At 34.1% G+C, this 21701-nt stretch overlaps 1 protein-coding gene across 3 annotated transcripts in view; it reads left to right on the top strand.

Moving 5' to 3' along the window:
- SBF2 (SET binding factor 2) overlaps positions 1 to 21701 on the top strand; it is a 500238-nt gene that overhangs the window by 264148 nt on the left and 214389 nt on the right. For all 3 annotated transcript variants that reach the window (XM_030330868.1, XM_032594814.1, XM_030330866.1), the window contains exons 7-12: positions 12378 to 12510; positions 13781 to 13889; positions 16016 to 16129; positions 19186 to 19263; positions 20379 to 20492; positions 20952 to 21080. In XM_030330868.1, the coding sequence (XP_030186728.1) occupies positions 12378 to 12510; positions 13781 to 13889; positions 16016 to 16129; positions 19186 to 19263; positions 20379 to 20492; positions 20952 to 21080 (677 nt within the window). The remainder of the gene's footprint in view (positions 1 to 12377; positions 12511 to 13780; positions 13890 to 16015; positions 16130 to 19185; positions 19264 to 20378; positions 20493 to 20951; positions 21081 to 21701) is intronic.

Below are 21701 nucleotides of genomic sequence, written 5' to 3'. Positions count from 1 at the left end.
ACAATACTATTAATTCAGGGAAGGAGTGACACTTCTCTGAGTAGACTTTTTATATAGATTCCACTTCTGGAAGTATATGTAGGTCTTACATATTCAGAACATAATACTAAATCAGTCATGATGGAAGAAACAAAAAAAATATATTAAAATTGAAAGCGTACGGAAACAAACTCCACTGTCTTTCAAATGAAGAACCTAGCCACACTGAAAAGAAAAACTAATTAAAGTAACTTGCATACGCAGTATTTGATTAACTTCGGTTTTGGACAGGTTTGAAGAGAGAATTACATACAAATCATGAGCTCCTTTTTGGTTGGTGTGGTGTTTTGAGTTAGAATGGCTGAGGAAATTTTGCAACTACTTTATATGTAATATAAGATTTAGCAAATGGATAAATATGTGTATGTTATTACTCTCCAGGGTTCTCACTGGTGGAAGGCACACACAAATATGTGTTGGAGTCAGTGGGGAGACCCTGTAGGAATGGATTGGAATTAAAAGTAATGGTGTGGACCCAGGATTTCTCGTGTGTATGTGTCTGTCTATATGCATGTATATATGTTTATATATTTGTGCACATATATATGTGTACATGGATATATTTCTTATGTTTGTCTACTGAAGTGACTCAGGAACAAAAACTCCCAGTAAAAATGATCTAACATTACCCTAATACTCAGAATCTTGGTCCTTCTTTTTTTTTAATGTTCCTGTTTAAATTCCAGTTAGTTAACATACAGTGTAATATTAATTTCAGATGTACAGTATAGTGATTCAACACTTCTATACAGTACCCGGTGCTCATCACAAGTACACTCCTTAATCCCCATCACATATTTCACCCAGCTCTCTACCCACTTGCCCTCTGGTAACCACCAGTTTGTTCTCTGTAGTTAAGAGTGTTTCTTGGTTTGCTTCCCTCTATCTTTTTTTCACTTTGTGCATGTGTTCGTAAATTCTACATATGAATGAAATTATATCTTTCTGTCCTTCTCTGACTTATTTCACTTAGCATAATACTCTCTAGCTCCATCCATGTTGTTGCAAACAGCAAGATTTCATTCTTTTTTATGACTGAGTAATATTCCAGTGTGTGTGTGTGTGTGTGTGTGTGTGTGTGTGTGTGTGTGTGATATGCACACCACATCTTCTTTATCCATTTATCAGTGTATATATATTTGGGCTTTCCCCATAATGGGGCTATTATAGATAATGCTACTATCAACATCAGGGTGCATGTATCCCTTGAATTAGTATTTTTGTATCCTTTGGGTAAATACCTAGTAATATAATTGCTGATAGTTCTATTTTTAACTTTTTAAGGAACCTCCATACTGTTTTTCCAGAGTTACTGCACCAGTTTGCACCCTAGTGCAAGAGGGTTCCTGTTTCTCCACATCCTTGCCAACACCTGTTGTTTCTTATGTTAATTTTAGCCATTCTGACTGGTGTGGGGTGATACCTCATTGTAGTTTTGATTTGTGTTTTCCTGATGATGAGTGATGTTGAGCATCTTTTCATGTGTCTGTTGGCCATCTGGATGTCTTCTTTCAAAAAATATCTGTGTGTCTTCTTTTTTTTTAACTTTATTTTTTAAAATTTACATCCAAATTAGTTAGCATATAGTGAAACAATGATTTCAGGAGTAGATTCCTTAATGCCCTTTACCCATTGAGCCTATCCCCCCCCCAAAACCCCTCCAGTAGCCCTCAGTTTGTTCTCCATATTTATGAGTCTCTTCTGTTTTGTCCCCCTTACTGTTTTTATGTTATTTTTGTTTCCCTTCCCTTATGTTCATCTGTTTTGTCTCTTAAAGTCCTCATATGACTGAAGTCATATGATTTTTGTCTTTCTCTGACTGACTAATTTCACTTATCTATGCGTGTCTTCTGCCCATGTTTTAGGTGAATTATTAATTTTTGAGTGTTGAGTTTTGTAAGTTCTTTATATATTTTAGATACTAACCTTTTATCAAATATATCATTTCCAAATATCATCCCCCATTCTGCAGGTTGCCTATTACTTTTGTTGCTTGTTTCCTTTGCTGTGCAGAAGCTTTTTATTTTGATGAAGTCCCTATAGTTTATTTTTGCTTTTTTGTTTCCGTTGCTTCAGGAGATATATCTAGTAAGAAGTTGCTCCAGCTGGATGTCAAAGAGGTTACTGCCCCTTTTCTCCTCTAGGATTTTTATGGTTTCAAGTCTCACATTTAGGTCTCTAATCCATTTTGAATTTACTTTTGTGTATGGTGTAATTAAGTGGTCCAATCTCATTCTGTTGCATACTATGGTTCAGTTTTCCCAACACCATTTTTTGAAGAGACTGTCTTTCTCTTGGATAGTTGGATATTCTTTCCTGCTTTGTCGCAGATTAATTGATCATACAGTTCTGACTTCACTTCTGGGTTTTCTGTTCTGTTCAATTGATCTATGTGTCTATTTTTGTGCCAGTACCATACTCTTTTGATTACTACAGCTTTGTAATATAACCTGAAGTCTGGAATTGTGATGCCTCCAGCTTTGCTTTTCTTCTTCAAGGTTGCTTTGGCTATTCGAGGTCTTTTGTTGTTCCATACATATTTTAGGACTGCTCTGTGGAAAATGGTGTGAAAAATTCCCATTTTGATATGGATTGCATTAAATGTATAAATTCCTTTGGGCAGTATAAACATTTTGACAATATTTGATCTTCCAACCCATGAGCAGCATGGTATGTTTTTCCATTTCTTTGTGTCACCTGCAGTTTCTTTCATCAGTGTTTTATAGTTTTCAGAATACAGCTCTTTCAATGCTCTGGTTAAGTTTATTCCTAGCTATCCTATTGGTTTTGGTGCAATTGTAAATGAGATTGATTCCTTAATTTCTCTGCTGCTTTACTGGTGTATAGAAATGCAACAGATTTCTGTATGCTGATTTTGTCTCCTGGGACTTTACTGAATTTGTGTTTCAGTTCTAGCAGATTTTTTTTAATGTTTATTTACTTTTGAGAGAAAGAAAGAGACACAGGTGTGAGCCAGGGAAGGACAGAGAGAGGGAGACACAGAATCCGAAGCTGGCTCCACGCTCTGAGCTGTCAGCACAGCTGACATCTCTTCATCTCTTGTTACAGCCTTTAATTTAAAGTCTAGTTTTTCTGATTTAAGTATGGCTACTCCAGCTTTCTTTTGACCTCCAATAGTATGATAGATAGTTCTCCATCCCCTCACTTTGAATCTGAAGGTGTCCTCAGGTCTCAAATGAGTCTCTGGTAGACAGCAAATAGATGGGTCTTGTTTTTTTATCAATTTTGATACCCTATGTCTTTTGGTTGGTGTATTTAGTCCATTTACATTCAGTGTTATTTTGAAAGATATGGGTAGAGTCATTGTGATATCTGTAGGTTTCATGCTTGTAGTGGTGTCTCTGGTATTTTGTGGTCTTTGCAACATTTCACTCAGAGTCCCCCATTAGGATGTCTTGTAGGGCTGGTTTAGTGGTGATGAATTCCTTCAGTTTTTGTTTGGGAAAACCTTTATCTCTCCTTCTATTCTGAATGACAGACTTGCTGGGTAAAGGATTTTTGGCTACATATTTTTTCTGTTCATCACATTGAAGATTTCCTGCCATTCCTTTCTGGCCTGCCAAGTTTCAATAGATAGGTCTGCTACTACCCTTATGTGTCTACCTTTGTGTGTTAAGACCGTTTATCCCTACCTGCTTTCAGAATTCTCTCTTTATCCTTGTATTTTGCCAGTTTGACTATGATAAATCATGCGGAAGATCAATTCAAGTTACGTCTGAAGGGAGTTCTCTGTGCCTCTTAGATTTCAATGCCTGTTTCCTTCCCCAGATCGGGGAATTTCTCAGCTATGATTTGTTCAAGTATGCCTTCAGCCCCTTTCTCTCTTCCTCTGAATTCCTATGATATGGATATTGTTCTGTTTGATTGCATCACTTAGTTCCCTAATCCTCCCCTTGTACTCATGGATTTTTTAATCTCTCTTTTTCTCAGCTTCCTCTTTTTCCATAATTTTATCTTCTAATTCACCTATTCTCCCTTCTGCCTCTTCAGTCCACGCTGTGGCTGCCTCCATTTTATTTTGCACCTCATTTATAGCATTTAAGTCATCATGACTATTTCTTAGTCCCTTGATTTCTGTAGCAATAGATTCTCTGCTGTCCTCTATGCTTTTTTTCAAGCCCAGCAATTATTTTTATGACTATTATTCTAAATTCTTGTTCAGTTATATTGCTTAAATCGGTTTTGATCAATTCGTTAGTTGTCGCTACTTCCTGGAATTTCTTTTGAGGAAAATTCTTCCGTTTCCTCATTTGGGCAAGTTTTCTGTCCCTTATGCGTTTTAAAAGCTTGTGTGCTCTGCACCTGTGAGCACTGTTATATTCAAGGAGGGTCATACACTGTCTAGAGCCTGGCCCTCAGGAGGTGTTTTTTCGGGGATTGTTACTTGCTCTCTGTTGTGACTTTGGTTATTTTATTACCTTACTCACAATAATATTTTGTACCCTCCACCAGGTGTGCTTTGATTTGTTCCTTGGAGTAGCCCTGTAAAGGAAAACAGACAAACAGGAGACAAAAACATGCAAACACACAAACAAATAACACAAACAAACAAACAAAAACAAAAACCTAAAGACTAAAAACAAAAAAACCCAAATTATTTCCTTGTTTATGTTTTGTTTAGATGATCTATCCATTGATGTAAGTGGGGTGTTAAAGTCCCCTACTATTATTGTATTATTATCAGTATTCAGAATAGAAGGAGCAATAAAGTTTCCCAAACAAAAACTAACAGTTTGTGACCACTAAACCAGCCCTGCAAAAAAATATGAAAGGGGACTCTTTAAGTGCATAGTAGAGACCACAAGTGACAAAGATAAGGAATGATTAGCAAAAATCTCCAGAAAGAATGACAAAATCAGTAAAATAATTTAAAAAAGGCTATATATATATGTGTGTGTGTGTATATATATACATATACATGTATATATACGTATGTATACATATATATACATATACATATATACGTATATATGTATATACATATATATACATATATACATATATACGTATATATGTATATATACACGTATATGTGTATATATACATATATATAGATATATATGTGTATATATCTATATATATGTTGCTTTGAATGTAAATGGATTAAATGCTCCAGCCAAAAGACATAGGGTGACAGAATGGGTAAAACAATAAGATTTATCTATATGCTACCTACAAGCGACTCTTTGTAGACCTAAAGACACTTGCAGATTGAAAGTGAGGGGGTGTAGAATCATTTATCACACAAATGGATGTCAAGAAAAAGAAAAGCCAAAGTAGCAATACTTATATCAAACAAAATACTTTAAAACAAAGACTTTTAATAAAAGACAAAGAAGGGTATTATATAATCATAAAGGGGACAATCCAACAAGAAGATATAACAATTGTAAATATTAATGCATCCAGCATGGGGGCACCCAAATGTATAACACAATTAATAGCAAACATGAAGGAACTAATTCAGGATCTTGGTCTTTAATACCATACCTCACAAAATAGTGCCAGGACTTCTTAGAGAAATTGCTGACCTTAGGGCAGGGACAAGGTAGTTATAATATGAGCCTGGATTGTTTTGTTAAGCCAGAAAGTAAGAAAAAACTAGGAAAAAAACGTGGGTTCATGTCACAGGGCACAAGAACTAGGTTAAAGTCATGCCCACTGTCTAAATCTAGGACTTGTTTAGCACAAAAAATAGTTAAGTTAGTAATGACTTTATAGAATGTTGGGATTAAAAATAGGAATTCATGAGTTCAAACTGATAGGGGATACACAAATAAGCATGTTAGGGAGGGATAAATGAGGAGTCTACTAATTGCAGAATGTTGAATGCTAACTGGTGGATGTGGAAGAAGTGCTGGATTTGGAAAATCATTTTATAATCACCATAGCAAAGTCTGATTTTTGCAGTAATTATCAGTAGATGTGAAATCTAGGCAGAAATTTGGGGCATCTGGGTGGCTCAGTTGGATAAGTGTCCCATTTCGGCTCAGGTCGTGATCTCCCAGTTCATGAGTTTCAGCCCTGCATTGGCTTCTCTGCCGTCAGCACAGAGCCCACTTCAGATCCTCTGTCTCCCTCCCTTTCTGCCCCTCCCCTGCTGTGTCTCTCAATCTAAAAACTAAATAAACATTTTAAAAAATAATAAAAAATAAATCTAGGCAGAAATTTTGGTGAGGAGCAAGATACTTGCATGGCCTAAAGTGTCAGACCACAGATTGCTTGTTAGTTGCAAGGAAAAATGTGAAATATCCATTAGAAAAATTGGACAACATTAAGTAAAAATTTAGGTAAGCAAAACTGACATCACCAAGGACCACATGTCTGCTTATAGCAGTATAAAGAGATGAGCAAATCTCTTCCCCAAAGAACCAGTATGAAACTAGACAATAATTGTTGAATACAACTATTTCAGAGCTCTAAAAATTGACCAGAAGCAAACAAATTTAGAAGCAGTTATTCATGCTTGTATTTTGGGTAAGAACAGTAAAAATCTGCAGCATTCTTAGCTGAAGTTGCTACCATCTCCCTCACATTTCAGCTCTGTCAGTAAGAATGATAGTTTCTTCCAGGGCAGAGCTGGCCATATAACCAGCAGCTTTGCCGCCAAATAGGACGGAAAGCTTAAATCCACATCATTGTCAGTAACAGTAGTATTGAACCCAGTAGGAAATGAAAGGCAAAAAAACCCTCTAATTCTGCTTGTCTAAGTTACAATCCTATTTGGGACTAGTGGCACACCTGCCAGAAATTTAACAGAGAAATCCTGAAAATAAGTCTTAGAAGGCCTACCTGGAGACTCTGGACCAAGAAGGCAACAGAGGAGGCTCCTAAATTCATTCCTTTCACAGATACATCAAATGCACAGCTACACACAGAGCAATTCTCTCTGAGAGAAATCCAGAAACCGGTTGAGTAACTCCTATACATTGGGCCCTTGACAAATACACACATTGAAATGGGTTGGAAAGATTAAGATACATTTTTGCTATAAACAGCACTCCTTGCAGAATGCTATATATCGGAGAGAGAAATCTCAACTCCCAACTACAACTTGAAGAGTGAGGAGTTTGGATCACACATCTTGTACCCCAACTTTTAAGGCTCCTGACCAAGGGATGGGTCTTCCAAATTCCTAACTCTGTAAGTCAGCAGAGCTTTTGTTCATGAGTCTCACAGGACTATAGTAAACACACAGGCAGTTTTTAATGGAGTTCTGGGCACTCACAGCGACTATCCTTCCAGAACTCATTGCAGAGGGAGCTGCCAAAAATGCCCATCTCCCACTGTTTCTCCCAGCTACTTTACCAGTACCTGTCTGAAGGTTCAGCTTCTAATTAGCACATTTTCAGGTGCCCGCTGCTGTCTTTACCAGAGCCCAAAACAAAAAGACTCACTTCAGCATTTAGGACACACATTGACTGAAGGTCAAAGTATCTAAAAATATATTCCATGCAAATAGAAATTAAAGTAGAGCATGGGTAGCTATACTGATATATTAGACATAATAGACTTTAAGCCAAAAACTGTAATAAGAGATAAAGAGGTCATTGTATAATGACAAAGTGGTCAACTCATCAAGTGGATATAACAATTATGTTTATGTATGCAACATTGGAGTGTCTGAATATATAAAGCAAATGTTAGCAGATTTGAAGGGAAAAATAGACAACAAAACAATAATAGTAAAGGACTTCAGTACTCCATATTCAACAATGGGTTTATAAGCAAACAAAATCAATTAAGAAAAATAAGACCGAGATGACACGTTAGACCAGATGGACCTCATAGGTGTATACAGAACCTTTCATCCAACAACAGAACACACATTCTTCTCAAGTGCACATGGATCATTCTCCAGGATAGATCATGTGTTTGGTCACAAAACAAGTCTTAATAAATTTAAGAAGATCAAAATCATGTAAAGCATACTTTCCAACCAACCATAATGGTATAAAACTTAGAAACTAATAAGAAAATTTGAAAATTCAAAGATATATAGAGATTAAACAATGTGCTCCTTAACAACCAATGGGTCAATGAAAAAGTCAAAAAGGAAATCAAAAACATCATAAGACAAATGAAAGTGGAAATACAACATACTAAAATTTATGGGATGCAGCAAAAACATATCTAAAATGTAAGTTTATAGCAATAAATACCTACATTAAGAAAAAGGAAAGATCTCAAATATATGCAGGCTAACTTTACATTCCAAAGAACTAGAAAAAGAGCAAACTAAGCCTAAAGTTAGAAAGAAATAACAAAGATCAGAGCAGAATTAAATGAAATAGAGTTAAAAAGGCAATAAAAAAGGCCAATGATACTAAGATCTGGTTTGTTTGATTTTTTTTTGAAAAGAAAAGCAAAATGACAAATCTTTAACAAGACTAAGAAAAAAAAGAGAAGCTGCAAATAAAATCAGGTATGAAAGAAAAGACATTACAGTTGATACCACAGAAATGCTAAGGACCATAAGAGAATACTATGAATAATTACATGCCAACAGTTAGATAACCTGGAAGAACACATAAATTCCTAGAAACATACAACCTACCAAGACTGAATCATAAAGAAATAGAAAATCTGAACAAATAATTACTAGTAAGAAGAGTGAAGCTGTAATAAAAAACATCCCAGAAAGAAAACTTCAGGACCACCTGGCTTCACTACTGAATTCTACCAAACATTTAAAGAAAAATAAAATACCTATTCATTTCAAATTCTTCCAAAAAAAGTAGAAGCAGAGGGAACATTTCCAAGCCCATTTTATGAGGCCACAATTACCCTGATATCAAAGTCAGATGTAGACATGGAAGGAAGGAAGGAAGGAAAGAAGGGAGGGAGGGGGAGGAAGGAAGGAAGGGAGAGAGGGAGGAGGGAGGGAGGAAGAAAGGAAGAGAGAGGAAGAGAAAGAAAAGAAAAAAGAAAGAAAGAAAGAAAGAAAGAAAGAAAGAAAGAAAGAAAGAAAGGAAAAGAAAGAAAGGGAGAGGAGGAGAGAAAGGAAAAGAGAAGGAAGGAAAGAAGGAAGCAAAGAAAGACAGAGGGAAGGAAGTAAAGAAAGAGAAAAAGAGAAATGAAGGAAGGAAGGAAGGAAACTACAAGCCAAATCTCAATGAATATAGAGGTAAAAATGCTCAACAAATATTAGTAAATCAAATTTAACAACATGTTAAGAGGATCATATACTGTGGCCAAAGGGGATTTATTCCTGGAATGCAGTAATGTTTCAACATAAGCAAATCAATAAATTGTTCTCTTTAAAATGGTTATTTTAGGGGCGCCTGGGTGGCGCAGTCGGTTAAGCGTCCGACTTCAGCCAGGTCACGATCTCGCGGTCCGGGAGTTCGAGCCCCGCGTCAGGCTCTGGGCTGATGGCTCAGAGCCTGGAGCCTGTTTCCGATTCTGTGTCTCCCTCTCTCTCTGCTCCTCCCCCGTTCATGCTCTGTCTCTCTCTGTCCCAAAAATAAATAAACGTTGAAAAAAAAATAAAAATAAAAATAAAATGGTTATTTTATGGTGTGAATTCTACCTCAGTAAAAAAAAAAAAAAAAAAAAAAAAAAACTTGTTAATATTGTGATAATGTTCCATATTGAATGAGACTAAAGAAATGCAACAACTAATTGGAATATCTGATTCCAGAACAAATTATGAGTGTAGAGAAAACAGTTCTAAAGAACATTATTGGGGGCAAAGCAGTATTGAGAAAGAACAAAACTGGAGGTATCACACTTTCTGATTTCAAACTATAGTACAAAGCTATAGCAATCAAAATAGCATGGTGTTGACACAGAAACATGTAGATCAATGTAATAGACTAGAGTCCAGAAATAAACCCATGCTTATATGGTCAGTTAATCTACAAAAAAGGAGGCAAGAATATACAATGGGGAAAAGACAGTCTTTTCAATAAATTATATTGGGAAAACTGGACAACTGCATGCCAAAAAAATGAAACTGAACCACTTTCTTATACCACATACAAAGATAAAACTCAAATAGTTTAAAGACTTAAATGTAAAACTAGAAACCATAAAATTCCTAGAAGAAAAATTAGGCAGTAAGTTCTTTGAAATTGGTCTTAGCTGTATTTTTGGATTTGTTTCCTCCAGCAAGGGCAACATATTTTTTGGCAACATTTCTTTCACATTTATATACTTCCTATATAATTTTTCTCAGTCTGAGACTTGTCCTCATTTTTTGTTATTTTTTGACAGAAATTCTCAATTTAAAATTATTGAATTTATCAATCTTTTAATTTATGACGTGTATTTTACACTTTCCCTATCTGAATTTATAAAGATATTCTCTGATATCTTCTAATGAAAGTTTTAACATCTTTTTATAGTGACTCCTGTCACCATTCAGAGAGCTTGTCAGTTCAGTGAAACATTTTTGAGTGTCTGCTATATAGTCAGTTCTTGGCAGGAGGGGTATAGCAATGTATAAGGCCCAGTATTATCTTTGAGGGACTCGCATTTTAATGAAGGGGCAAAAAGAGCGTGAGCAGGGGTGCCTGGGTGGCTCAGTGGGTTAAGCGTCCAACGTCAGCTCAGGTTATGATCTCATGGTTTGTGAGCTTGAGCCCTCACAGAGCCTGCTTCAGATCCTCTATCTCCCTTTCTCTATGCCCCTCCCCTGTGTACTCTCTCTCTCCCTCTCTTTCTCTCAAAAATAAATAAATATAAAAAAAAGAACATGAATATAAGAAGCAGAGATATCAAACTGAAAGAAGTGTTCTGAGAGCTAGGTTAGTTTAATATTGATCACACAAGGGTGGGAGGCAGCAGCTGGGTTGGAAATCTGAAAGTAAGACCATAAAGACAATTTGGCATGGAGCTCAGACCAAGTCTGGTACGTCAGGTGTCTTCAAACAGTTTTAGCATCGGAATCCTAACTTCAAAGGAAATTAATGGTAACAACTATAATAATTACAATAATAATTGCAACAATAATCATAATTTCAGCTAATATATCTATATATATTATTTACCATGGTGCCATGCTGAGAACTCTATGTATTATCTCATTTCTTCTTCATAGCAACCCTATAAGATAGGTTTTGAAATTATCCTCATTTTACCAACTGAGGTTCACAGAGATTAATATATAAAACTGAAGCAAAGCTTCTCTTAATAAATTGCTTCTGTGGAACAGAGTATACTTGAAAATCACTACCCAAAAGGATGGGAAGATACCAAAGAGATTGAGGCATGAAAGTGACATAATCAGATTTGTATTTTATGTCCATCATGCTGGAGAATAGATCTGAAATGAATAAGGACTGGATTAGAGAAACTAGTTATGAAACTTTTACATTAGTCAAAATGAGATAAAATTAAAAATGGAACTATAAGTTCAGGTGTATCATATGGGATAAGCTGGGAGTGATAAAAGAGGATAATGGGCAGTTACTAATGAGCTAAGAAGATATATGCATGCCTCATGTGAAGGGACAAGCTGTAGTAAAGGGAGATAGAGGAAGTATTTTACCTTAGAAAACTAATGGTAACTCTTGATTTAGTGGGTCCATGTAATTAAGGTTCAACTGATTATTTAAGGATGATTTGTTAATAAAAAAGAAAATAAGAAATGATGAAGTTTTTTAACTTCAATTTGGTATGTTTGGCTGTATTTTCTAGCATTGTCACTAGAAAAAATAGGGCTTATAAAGTCTGGGGACTTATAAGGGGATAAAAGAAGGTCCATTTCTATTAATCATTTAGAAATGGTAAAAAAGGTAGAACAAATAAAAAGTATTGAATAAGATATTATATGTATATATAGAAATAATTGCAATAAATATAAGTCAATTAAATGATCTCTTTAAAAGACAAAAGTTGTCAGAATGGATTTTTTTTTTAATGCCAACTATACTTACAAGAAGTAGAGAAAGGTTGAAATGAAAAGATGGAAAAAGACATACCAGGAAAATTTCAACAACAAAGCTGGTGTGGTTACATTAACATCAGACAAATTGACTTTAAAGGGGAAAAAAGTTATTTAACATTGCCAGAATCTAAAACAGGGATTTAAGTACAGTCCTTGGAGATGAAGTTGAAAAGAAGGTAATAGTGTATTTCCAAACAACTGATATGTTCACTGTGTGTTACACTGATTTGAAGAATAAAGACAAAATGAAAGTTTGGGAAAACAAATACCTATAGATTGTATAGAGTTTATAGTTTAACCAAATAGTTTTCTTTAAAGCTTTAAAAAATATTGGCTTTTTCATTCCCTGTCATTCTTAGTCTGTTTGTTGGCATCACATATAAAATCAAATGCATTTGGTAAGCATTTGCTCTTGTGTTTTCAGGAATTCAAAATGTCCTCAGCCTCTTCTGTGCAGTTCTCACAGAAAATAAGGTTCTCTTCCATTCTGCAAGTTTCCAGAGACTTAGTGATGCTTGCAGAGCCCTGGAATCTTTAATGTTTCCTCTTAAATATAGGTGAGGTTTTCTACTTGGTACTTTAATTTATTCCTGAATTCTGCATTACTTGTTGATGATTAGTTGAAATGTCATAGCACAATCAATAGTTTTGAACCACAAGGGCATATTTTACAAAGTTACACTGTACACATGATTCTGATGGAAATCTAACCTAGAATTTGGAAAATTTCCAAGTTGTTCATTACTGAGTGTTGATTAATTTAGTGGAAAAAATAACTTGCATAGTATTGTCAGCAACGTTTAATTCTCTCTGAATACAATTGGTGATAAAAGTCTTAAGTTAGTTCTGGTTATTTGATATTAAAGACATTAATTTTTAGGAGTTATAATGGTATTATGTATATTTAAAAAGATACCTTACCTTTTTTTAGATATCTACTAAAGTATTTATGTATAAATGATATGATGTCTGGGAGTTGCTTCAAATAATACAGTAGGGGAGAGAATGAAAATGGGTAGAAACATACATGTAACCATGCATTGGTAATTGTCAAATCTGGATTGGATACATGGGGTTTCATTTTCCTTTTTTCCTCTTTATTTTCTGGGGGACATGTTAAAACTTTCCATAGTAAAAAGTAAAAACCAAAACAATCTAAACAGTGATGCTTGATAGTGTTATGAATAAAATATTTTATTCTAATATACTGTTTATCAATTTGATGCTCATAACACTTAGGATCTTAAGTCATACAAACTAGAAAAAAATTTAGACTGCCTCCATATTTTATTTAAAAAAATTTTCTTTCTTTCTTTTTTTTTTTTTTTTTTTTTTTTTTATGTGCCTTTCTTAACCCCTAGATAAGAGAGCATTCTATGCCTTAATTTTTGTACTTTGCCATTCTGATTGAATTCAAACATCAAGTACAAAAAATGGAATTTGAATGATTGTTTTGTTTAGACAAATCATCATCATTATTGAGGGGGAGAGCCCATAAGGGAGTCACTGTTACCTCCTGATGTCAGATTTTTATGTAAGGAAAAATGTTTTCAAGCAAGATGAATAAACCTAAAAAGACTGCTTACCTCAGAAGGTTAAGGGATAAGGAAGCTGTCCTGGGTTCCGTTTACTTTATATCTTGTTATACCTGATCATCTCTTTCACATGAAAATTTTTTTAAATCTTTCTTTTTAAAAATTTAATGTTAATAACCATGAGAATATTAATGATAATGTAGGTAATCTAAAATTCATACTGCATAAAGATAAAATACGTTCATATTACAGAAAAACAAATATATCTCACATATTCTTTTATTATTTCCAGTTATCCTTATATTCCCATTCTCCCGGCTCAGCTACTAGAAGTTCTAAGTTCCCCAACACCTTTCATTATTGGAGTACATTCTATCTTTAAAACTGATATCCATGAACTTGTAAGTATTCATCTTTAAATTGCCAGTTAATGAGACTAAAAGCTTATCATATTTATTTGAATCCTATAACATTTCACCTGATTACTATTTTCAGATCTCTTACAATCCCAATAGAAAAGATTGGCTGGAAGAAAAAGCATCACTGAAAGATATAAATATTAATTTTTTTCATAGCAAGTATGGAAGATCTACAAAATGAATTTATTCATATTTAAAATGCCCCTTTTTTGGCATACTAATTTTATCTTATGTATTCTTCATCCTATATATGAGAAAGGGAGATAAAATAATCCATTAATTAGTATTTTACTTATACTTTGTCATGAGTGCTTTAATATATTCATATTTTGAAATGAGGTCTGGGTTAATGCTGAATGGCTAGTAGCTAAAAAGCAAAAAGTATTTGCAAAAGAGTGAAGGCTTTTAGTGGAATACAAGTTCTGTATGAGCTCCACCAAATTATTCTATTCTTAATGCCATATGAAAAGAAATAGCAAAGAAGAAAAGGAATACTATATATTTAAGCCAGTGCTGGAATATTGTGTTTACTTCTCGGTACTGAACTTATTTAAGAGGGATTATAAGAAAATAATGTGCTTCGGAGAGGAACATCCAGGATTGTCAGAGTATAGAAACCATATCCTATGAGACCCTTAAATTTTCTCAGGTAATATCCTGGTTCTGTTTGATAGCTAAAGATAAATATTTAAATGGCTGTTGTAGGAAGGTTCACTTTTTGTAGCTCTAAAAGGCTGAAGTAGAATCAATGGGTATAGTGGATATAAAAAGAAATTTCTCCTTAGTATAAAAGTTTTCAACTATGAGAGCTGACCAATGATGAAAAATGGGGTGCCTTACGTGAGGAATGTATGCTCAAGCACAGTAAGTGGAGTGCAAAGAACAAATTCCATGACACTTCAGGGAGTTTAAGAAAAATATCTTTACTGAAAGGTAGGGCTATATGATATCTATGATCCACAGCCTCTTAAGATTTTGTAATCCTACTTTTGTTTTAGTTTTAAATGCCAACAAAGATGCAAACTCAGTTGGTACTTACATATAGTTACAATTGTAGTCAAAGTATAGGTGTCATTAAAACTGACAGAGTACTAGTCAACACTGTAATTATAAACGGGGACCCTCATTCATATATTAATTACTTTTCCTTTCTTTATATGTTGGTATCTAGTTCCTATTTTGCTGTGATATCAGCATATTAAAATATGTGTAAATCAATAAACATAATCAGTAAAACCTACTTAGTACTAACTAGAAGCATGCTGATCTGCTTGAAGGTCATTTTTTCCCACTAAATATAAACAGTTTCTGGACAAGCCAAGTATTTCCAAAAATAAATTTATTAACTTTTAATGTATAAATTAGGATGAATTTTAAGCCTCTTGTCAGCATAAGAACTTCAACAGTATTGGCTGGTTTCTCTATTACATTTTTATGTAAGTTATTTTAAAATAGACTGTTGTAAAATGTAAAAATCAGTTTCTTTCTGAAGCACCCAAATGGTACCATTTTGGTGTATACCAATTGTTTTGTTTGTTAACTCTTGTAATGAGTACTGTATTATTTAGGATATGGCTAAACTACTATACCAAAGCATCCAAAATACAGTGGTTAAAACAAAATGGAATTTTACTTAACACTTATGCAGCAGTCCCTAGTGGTATTCCATTATGCCAGACCAGCTTATTCCATGAACTCATTCACGTTCTAAGCTTCTTTCCCTCTTGTTTGTACACCAAAAATCCCCTCAGCATTGTCATAATCTGAATATTCAAGGTTGGGTTGTTAACCAGTTCATAGTTTCAGCCATAGGAAGGAAAAGAAGAGCATAGGAGAGCCTTACAGCCCCTCTTTTGAATGCCTGAAGTGTACACATCACTTCTCACATTCCATCATCAGAAACTTAGTCACATGCCACACCTAATTTCAAAGGAAGCTAAGAAATACATGGTAGCTGGGAAGTCATGAACCCAACATTCTGTTCCTATGGACAATGAAGAGTCTCTTCTACACCTGGTTCTTCTTATTTTGAATTAATGAAGGCCAAATTAATTTCCTTAACAACAAATACATTTTATTAATTATTGATTAATTTTTATCTCCTTTAGCTAGATGTAATCATAGCAGATTTGGATGGAGGCACTATTAAAATTCCTGAATGTATTCATCTCTCTTCCCTCCCGGAACCACTTCTACATCAGACTCAAGCAGCTCTTTCTTTGGTATGACATTTTTAACAGTAATTTTCTTTTGATGTAAATGTAAACTCAGATCATTGGAATTAGATATCATTAGCAGTGTAATTACTTTAAAAAGAGTTGTGTGTTCTTAAAACATGAATATATCCTCAGAATATTTAGAATAGAATTCTTTACTGGATATTTTCTGAAGAATATACTTTAAATCCTGACTATTTATTTGTTTTACATTCACTGTTTCATTCGGCATATTTATTTAGTAGTTAGTATATACTGAATACTGTGTTAGGTATTGGAAACACACCAACACACCTGTGAAAATAAGACCAGACTCTGCCTCAGAATCCCTGATTTCCCTAATGCCCCTAATTGGAAGATAGCACCTCTTCTTTTTCCTTCAGCCTCCTTATTGACATCCCATTACTTTGGTAGATGTGCTACTTGCAAAACAGTGTGATATTGTCCTGCCAATATTTTCAAGTTACCACAGAAAAATGTAACTTATTGATAGATTAAATATCCAGCATTCTTTGGAATCAAGTTTTAATAAGTCTTGTAGCTTTGGTGTTTCTCACCGACACATTTATGTTTTTGTAGTTATTTTACTTTAGTTGATTTTGTTTTCAACTTTTTTAAAGTAAACTCCATGCTGAACAGGGGGCCTGAACCAATGATCCTGAGCTCAAGAGTCGTGTGCTCTATGGACTAAACTAGCCAGGCACCCCTTAGTTGATTTTTAAAAGCATGGCATTTTATTTTACCAACAAAATTTTAGGTGCCAATTTATTCATCATCAGAAAATTGTAACTTAGAAATTCTTCATTACTTTAAAGCCATTACTAGAACTAAGGCCTTCATATTCTTGAATAATATTCCAATTGAGCTGTTTAAAATAAAATTTCCCTTAAATAGGAACTCAGAAGTCTAGGATTACCAGGAAGTATTTTATTCTTAGAATATTTTCAAATTTGTATTAATCCTTATATTGTTAAGTGGTATGTGTGAGATGTGAACATTTAGAGAAGACTGACATTTCCTAGTGTAATCTAGAATACAAGATGTGATAGAGTAATAAGAGTACTAGTGCAGGACTCCGGAGACTTAGAGTCCAGTCTGCATCTTACCACTTGATACTGCTGAGCAAATCACGTTCCATCTCTAGGCCTGTTTCCTGGTCTGTCTCTGCAGGAGAATGTTGTATGCACAGGATGCCTAAATGACTGTTTACCAAAGTCAAGGATGGATATGATTTGGGATCATATGTGGCAACCTTTGTTATTTTAATAGTTATGTATTTATCATAATATGTATTAAAAATAGCATATAGGGGCGCCTAGGTGGCGCAGTCGGTTAAGCGTCCGACTTCAGCCAGGTCACGATCTCGCGGTCCGTGAGTTCGAGCCCCGCGTCAGGCTCTGGGCTGATGGCTCAGAGCCTGGAGCCTGTTTCCGATTCTGTGTCTCCCTCTCTCTCTGCCCCTCCCCCGTTCATGCTCTGTCTCTCTCTGTCCCAAAAATAAATAAACGTTGAAAAAAAATTTTTTTTTTTAAAAATAGCATATAAAACCTATGTTTTCATAGATGATATTATCCAATAAAATACTAGATTTCAATAGGTGAGTTGATTTAAAGACAATTGAAAGAAAAGTACTAAGTACATTGGTGGTATATGGATAGAGCACATGATGAGAAGGTAGTATTTGAGTGATTGAAAAAAAGTTTAATGTTTCTAGAAATCATAATTAACTTTCTAAATCTTATATATGATTACTTAATAATAATATTAATAGTTATTCAGGGATGAAGTACCAAAATGAACAAATATTAACATTTTAGTTCTTAAGTCAATGGCTCCTGATAGAAAGTCTGCTGCACACTGATATACCTTAACCTGCAACACCTGTGCCACCAAATTTGATCAGTGAGTAAAACTTGTTTTTGGTAAAGCTGTGTATACCTCTTTTTGTGGTTGTCAAGCACAGTGGTGGATTGGGTGGTACACTGTAGTACTATAAATAAGACATGAGAACACAGTGTGCTGTCAAGCTAGAACCAAAAAAATCACATTTGATTAACTGAGTGGGAGCTTTGACACACAAGAATATGAGCTTCATTTGGTTAGTAAATAACTGTGATCAAAGGGCAACACAGTTGAACTGAGTAATAACCATGGATGATTTTCTAGACATGAATTATACTGTATTATTATACTGCAGTAATGATTGGGTTATTGGTTATAAATATTGTCAATATTTCAGCGTCATTTTTAAGTATTTTTATGGGTCTTGTCATCAATTATAAGTATACTACCAAAACCTGAGTATTTGGAAATGATTCTGTAAAGACAAAAATTTACTGCCTACTAATGCAATTTCATCTTTTTCTCTGTGTTAAGTCCCTCATAGATCTTTCTTACCTACCTGCTCCCCAACCTGTTTTTCTTTGAAGCCTAACTCAAATATTACCCTTTTTTTTAGCTTTCTCTAGGTTGAATTAATTGTACTTTATGTTTCATATATTTTTCTACATATATTTGTAGTACTTGCACATTGCATTATATTTTTACCCCCTCTCGACTGTGAGGTTCATCAGCTATTCCCTTTCCCCTCAGTATTTCAGTTAATTAATTAATTTTAAGTACATTAATAAACCTAAAAACAGATGCTTGCTTAACATTTTCAACTATATAGACAAATCACTCTGCCCTAGTCTGTTCCCTTCCCAGAGGTAACTAATATTTTATAGTTTAGTATATATTCTTTCAGAACTTTACATTTTCATTTTGTATATTTAATCGGTGTGTGTGTATATACAGTTTAAGGTTTGTTTTATTTTCAAATAAATGAGACCCTACTTGTGTGTGTTTTTTTAGAATATGTTTCTTCATCAAATATTTTATCTTAGAGATCTTTCCACAATAGTACATGCAGAGCTGCCTCAGCTAATTGCATTGTGTTTCATAGAGGGAAATATATTGTAATTCATGTACTGATACTTTTTCATCTTAATGCTCCAAGTAGGTTAATTAATAGCTTTTACTGGTATTAAGATTTTGTATATAATCAAATTTCTTTGCTTTAGATTCTACACCCAGATTTGGAAGTAGCAGATCATGCTTTTCCCCCTCCACGAACAGCTTTATCCCATTCAAAAATGCTGGTAAGAAATTTAATATTTAAATTTGATGCTTTTAAACAGAGCTGTACTTTTATTTGTATGGCTGTTAAAGAAGCTGAATATAGTGAGAGTCAGATGGACAGCCTTGTAAAAAGTGTACTGATTTAGAACTGTCACTGACTGATCTTGTGACCTGCTCTCTGAGGAGCCACAGGTGGCACATTGACCTGGAGGGAGTAGAGTTGAGACTGTTGCCCTGAGAGGCAAGAGTAAGTGTGGGATAAAAAATCAGAACATAGGTTATGACTTGGAAAACTATGCCAAGTATCAAATCGAAAGGGTCAGGCAAGGATAAAAGGGGGAAGCTTATAAAAAATGGATACACATATTGTTGACAATGAGAGAATCAAGTTTGAAGAGTGAGTGGAAGAAAATAGTTTCGATTAGAAGCCATGGAAGAGTTAGTATATAATACAGTCTCCTTTTAAATTTTGCCCATTGCATTTCTTAGAGTTGAGCTTTATGGCCAAGAAGAAGCCTTATAGAACTGGACACCTTTGATAAGTTACTTAAGCATTCTTTAGCATTTCCATCCATTAAATAAAGGGTTGACCAAATAAATCTGTAAGTTTCCTTATAGTTCTAAAACTATGATTTTATTAAAACCTGAATTATCAAAACATAGTTTTAAGTCATACCTTATTAATATAGGAATAGATTTTTATAAATTGGATAAACTTTGGAAGAATTTCATAAGCTTTTAAAATATAGTCTTTTGAGATTATTTTCTTTTATATTTGTGACTGTAATTCTTTTGATGGTTGTAAAAATCAAATGATTGGGAAATATGTCCTTCTCTAACATGGTGAAAGGGTTAGACTTTGTGACTTTTTTCCAAGAGGAAAATTGGATACACTAGGAGGCAAGCTTTGTTTGGTTCACTTGTAAAAAGAACTATTTAATAGCTTACTCTGTTCAACAATAGAATGGGCTAGATGCCCACCACTCAAGGCTGCCACAAATAAGACTTATGTGTAGGAAGCACAGACAGATTTATTAAATAACCTCTCAGATTCTTTTCAACTTTTTGTCTTTGTGATATTGCATTTTTTTAAAGAAATTTCATTTACCTAACTTGTTTCTTCTTATATTTTCAGGATAAAGAAGTACGTGCAGTTTTTCTTAGATTATTTGCACAACTTTTCCAAGGATATAGATCATGCCTACAACTTATAAGAATTCATGCAGAACCGGTAATACATTTTCACAAGGTAAGATGATACAGTACCAAAATGCTGTATCTGTCTGAAATGTAGCCTCTCATTTAATGAAACAACTTGGTTGTCTTTTTCTAGCCTTGTATTTTGACCTTAGTTTGTTAAACGAAGGTCATTCTTCAATCTCTGCTTTGTGTGATTTTATGGTAATTTTTAATAACGCTATGGAACTGACATGTTTGTCTTTAGAGTTTGTTAATTTTAAGTTGGTTTTTCTTTTAAAATTGAGTGTTAATTTTTTGTTTCTCCTCCTGCTTTATAGACAGACCCATTTTTATTTTTTCCAATACATGTAGTATTTCTAGTATCAAAAGCCCTTTTTGAGAGAATGTATCTTATAACACATTTATACATAAAGATACTTATTCAGGTGTTGATCTTTCTATTTTTGTTTTGACAATTCATCTATTACTAAGTGATAAGATAGTCATTTCAATTTTTCTTTCTTTACAGACAGCTTTCTTGGGGCAGCGTGGTTTGGTTGAGAATGATTTCCTCACTAAAGTGCTCAATGGAATGGCATTTGCAGGTTTTGTTTCAGAAAGAGGTCCACCCTATAGATCCTGTGATCTCTTTGATGAGGTATAGTTCTTATCAAATTAATGCATATTTACAGACAAAATTGGACCAGTAGTTAAAAGTGGACAAGTGTTTTAATCAAAATCCTAAATATATTATAAATTAAATACCAAATAATCCAAATGTTATTTATTATTATGCTTATTAAATCTTGGTATTTATAATGTGGACTGGAAAATTAGAAAAATATAGGATGTTACAGAAGTACATAAACATCTTGAACACCTGAATTTAAATAGTTCATTAAAATATTTTTGAAAAAGTAACAGTGGTTATATAAATAGAACTCTTATTTTATAAGTTTGTGTATTTATTTGAGAGAGAAAGAAAAAACACAAGCGGGGGAAGGGCAGATGGCTTGAGCCTGGATCAAGAGTCAGATGCTTAAATGACTGAGCCACCTGGCACCCCAAAAACTTATTTTTAAAGGCAATAATACAGTGATTCCTTTATCAGTTTCATAGAGATAAAAGTCTAAGTTTAATATATAGATATGTGATTTCAAACTACAGTTACATTTAGTCTATTAGTGTCATAGAACCATAGCTTGGCTTAATGGCATTCTTATTAATCAATAATCAACATTTGTTTGTCTCCTGTAGGAGATCTTAAATGTATGGAAGA

This window comes from Lynx canadensis, chromosome D1 (assembly GCF_007474595.2).
Source record: "Lynx canadensis isolate LIC74 chromosome D1, mLynCan4.pri.v2, whole genome shotgun sequence".
In the NCBI taxonomy this organism is placed as follows: Eukaryota; Metazoa; Chordata; class Mammalia; order Carnivora; family Felidae; genus Lynx; species Lynx canadensis.
This window is presented reverse-complemented; position numbering and strand designations above follow the sequence as displayed.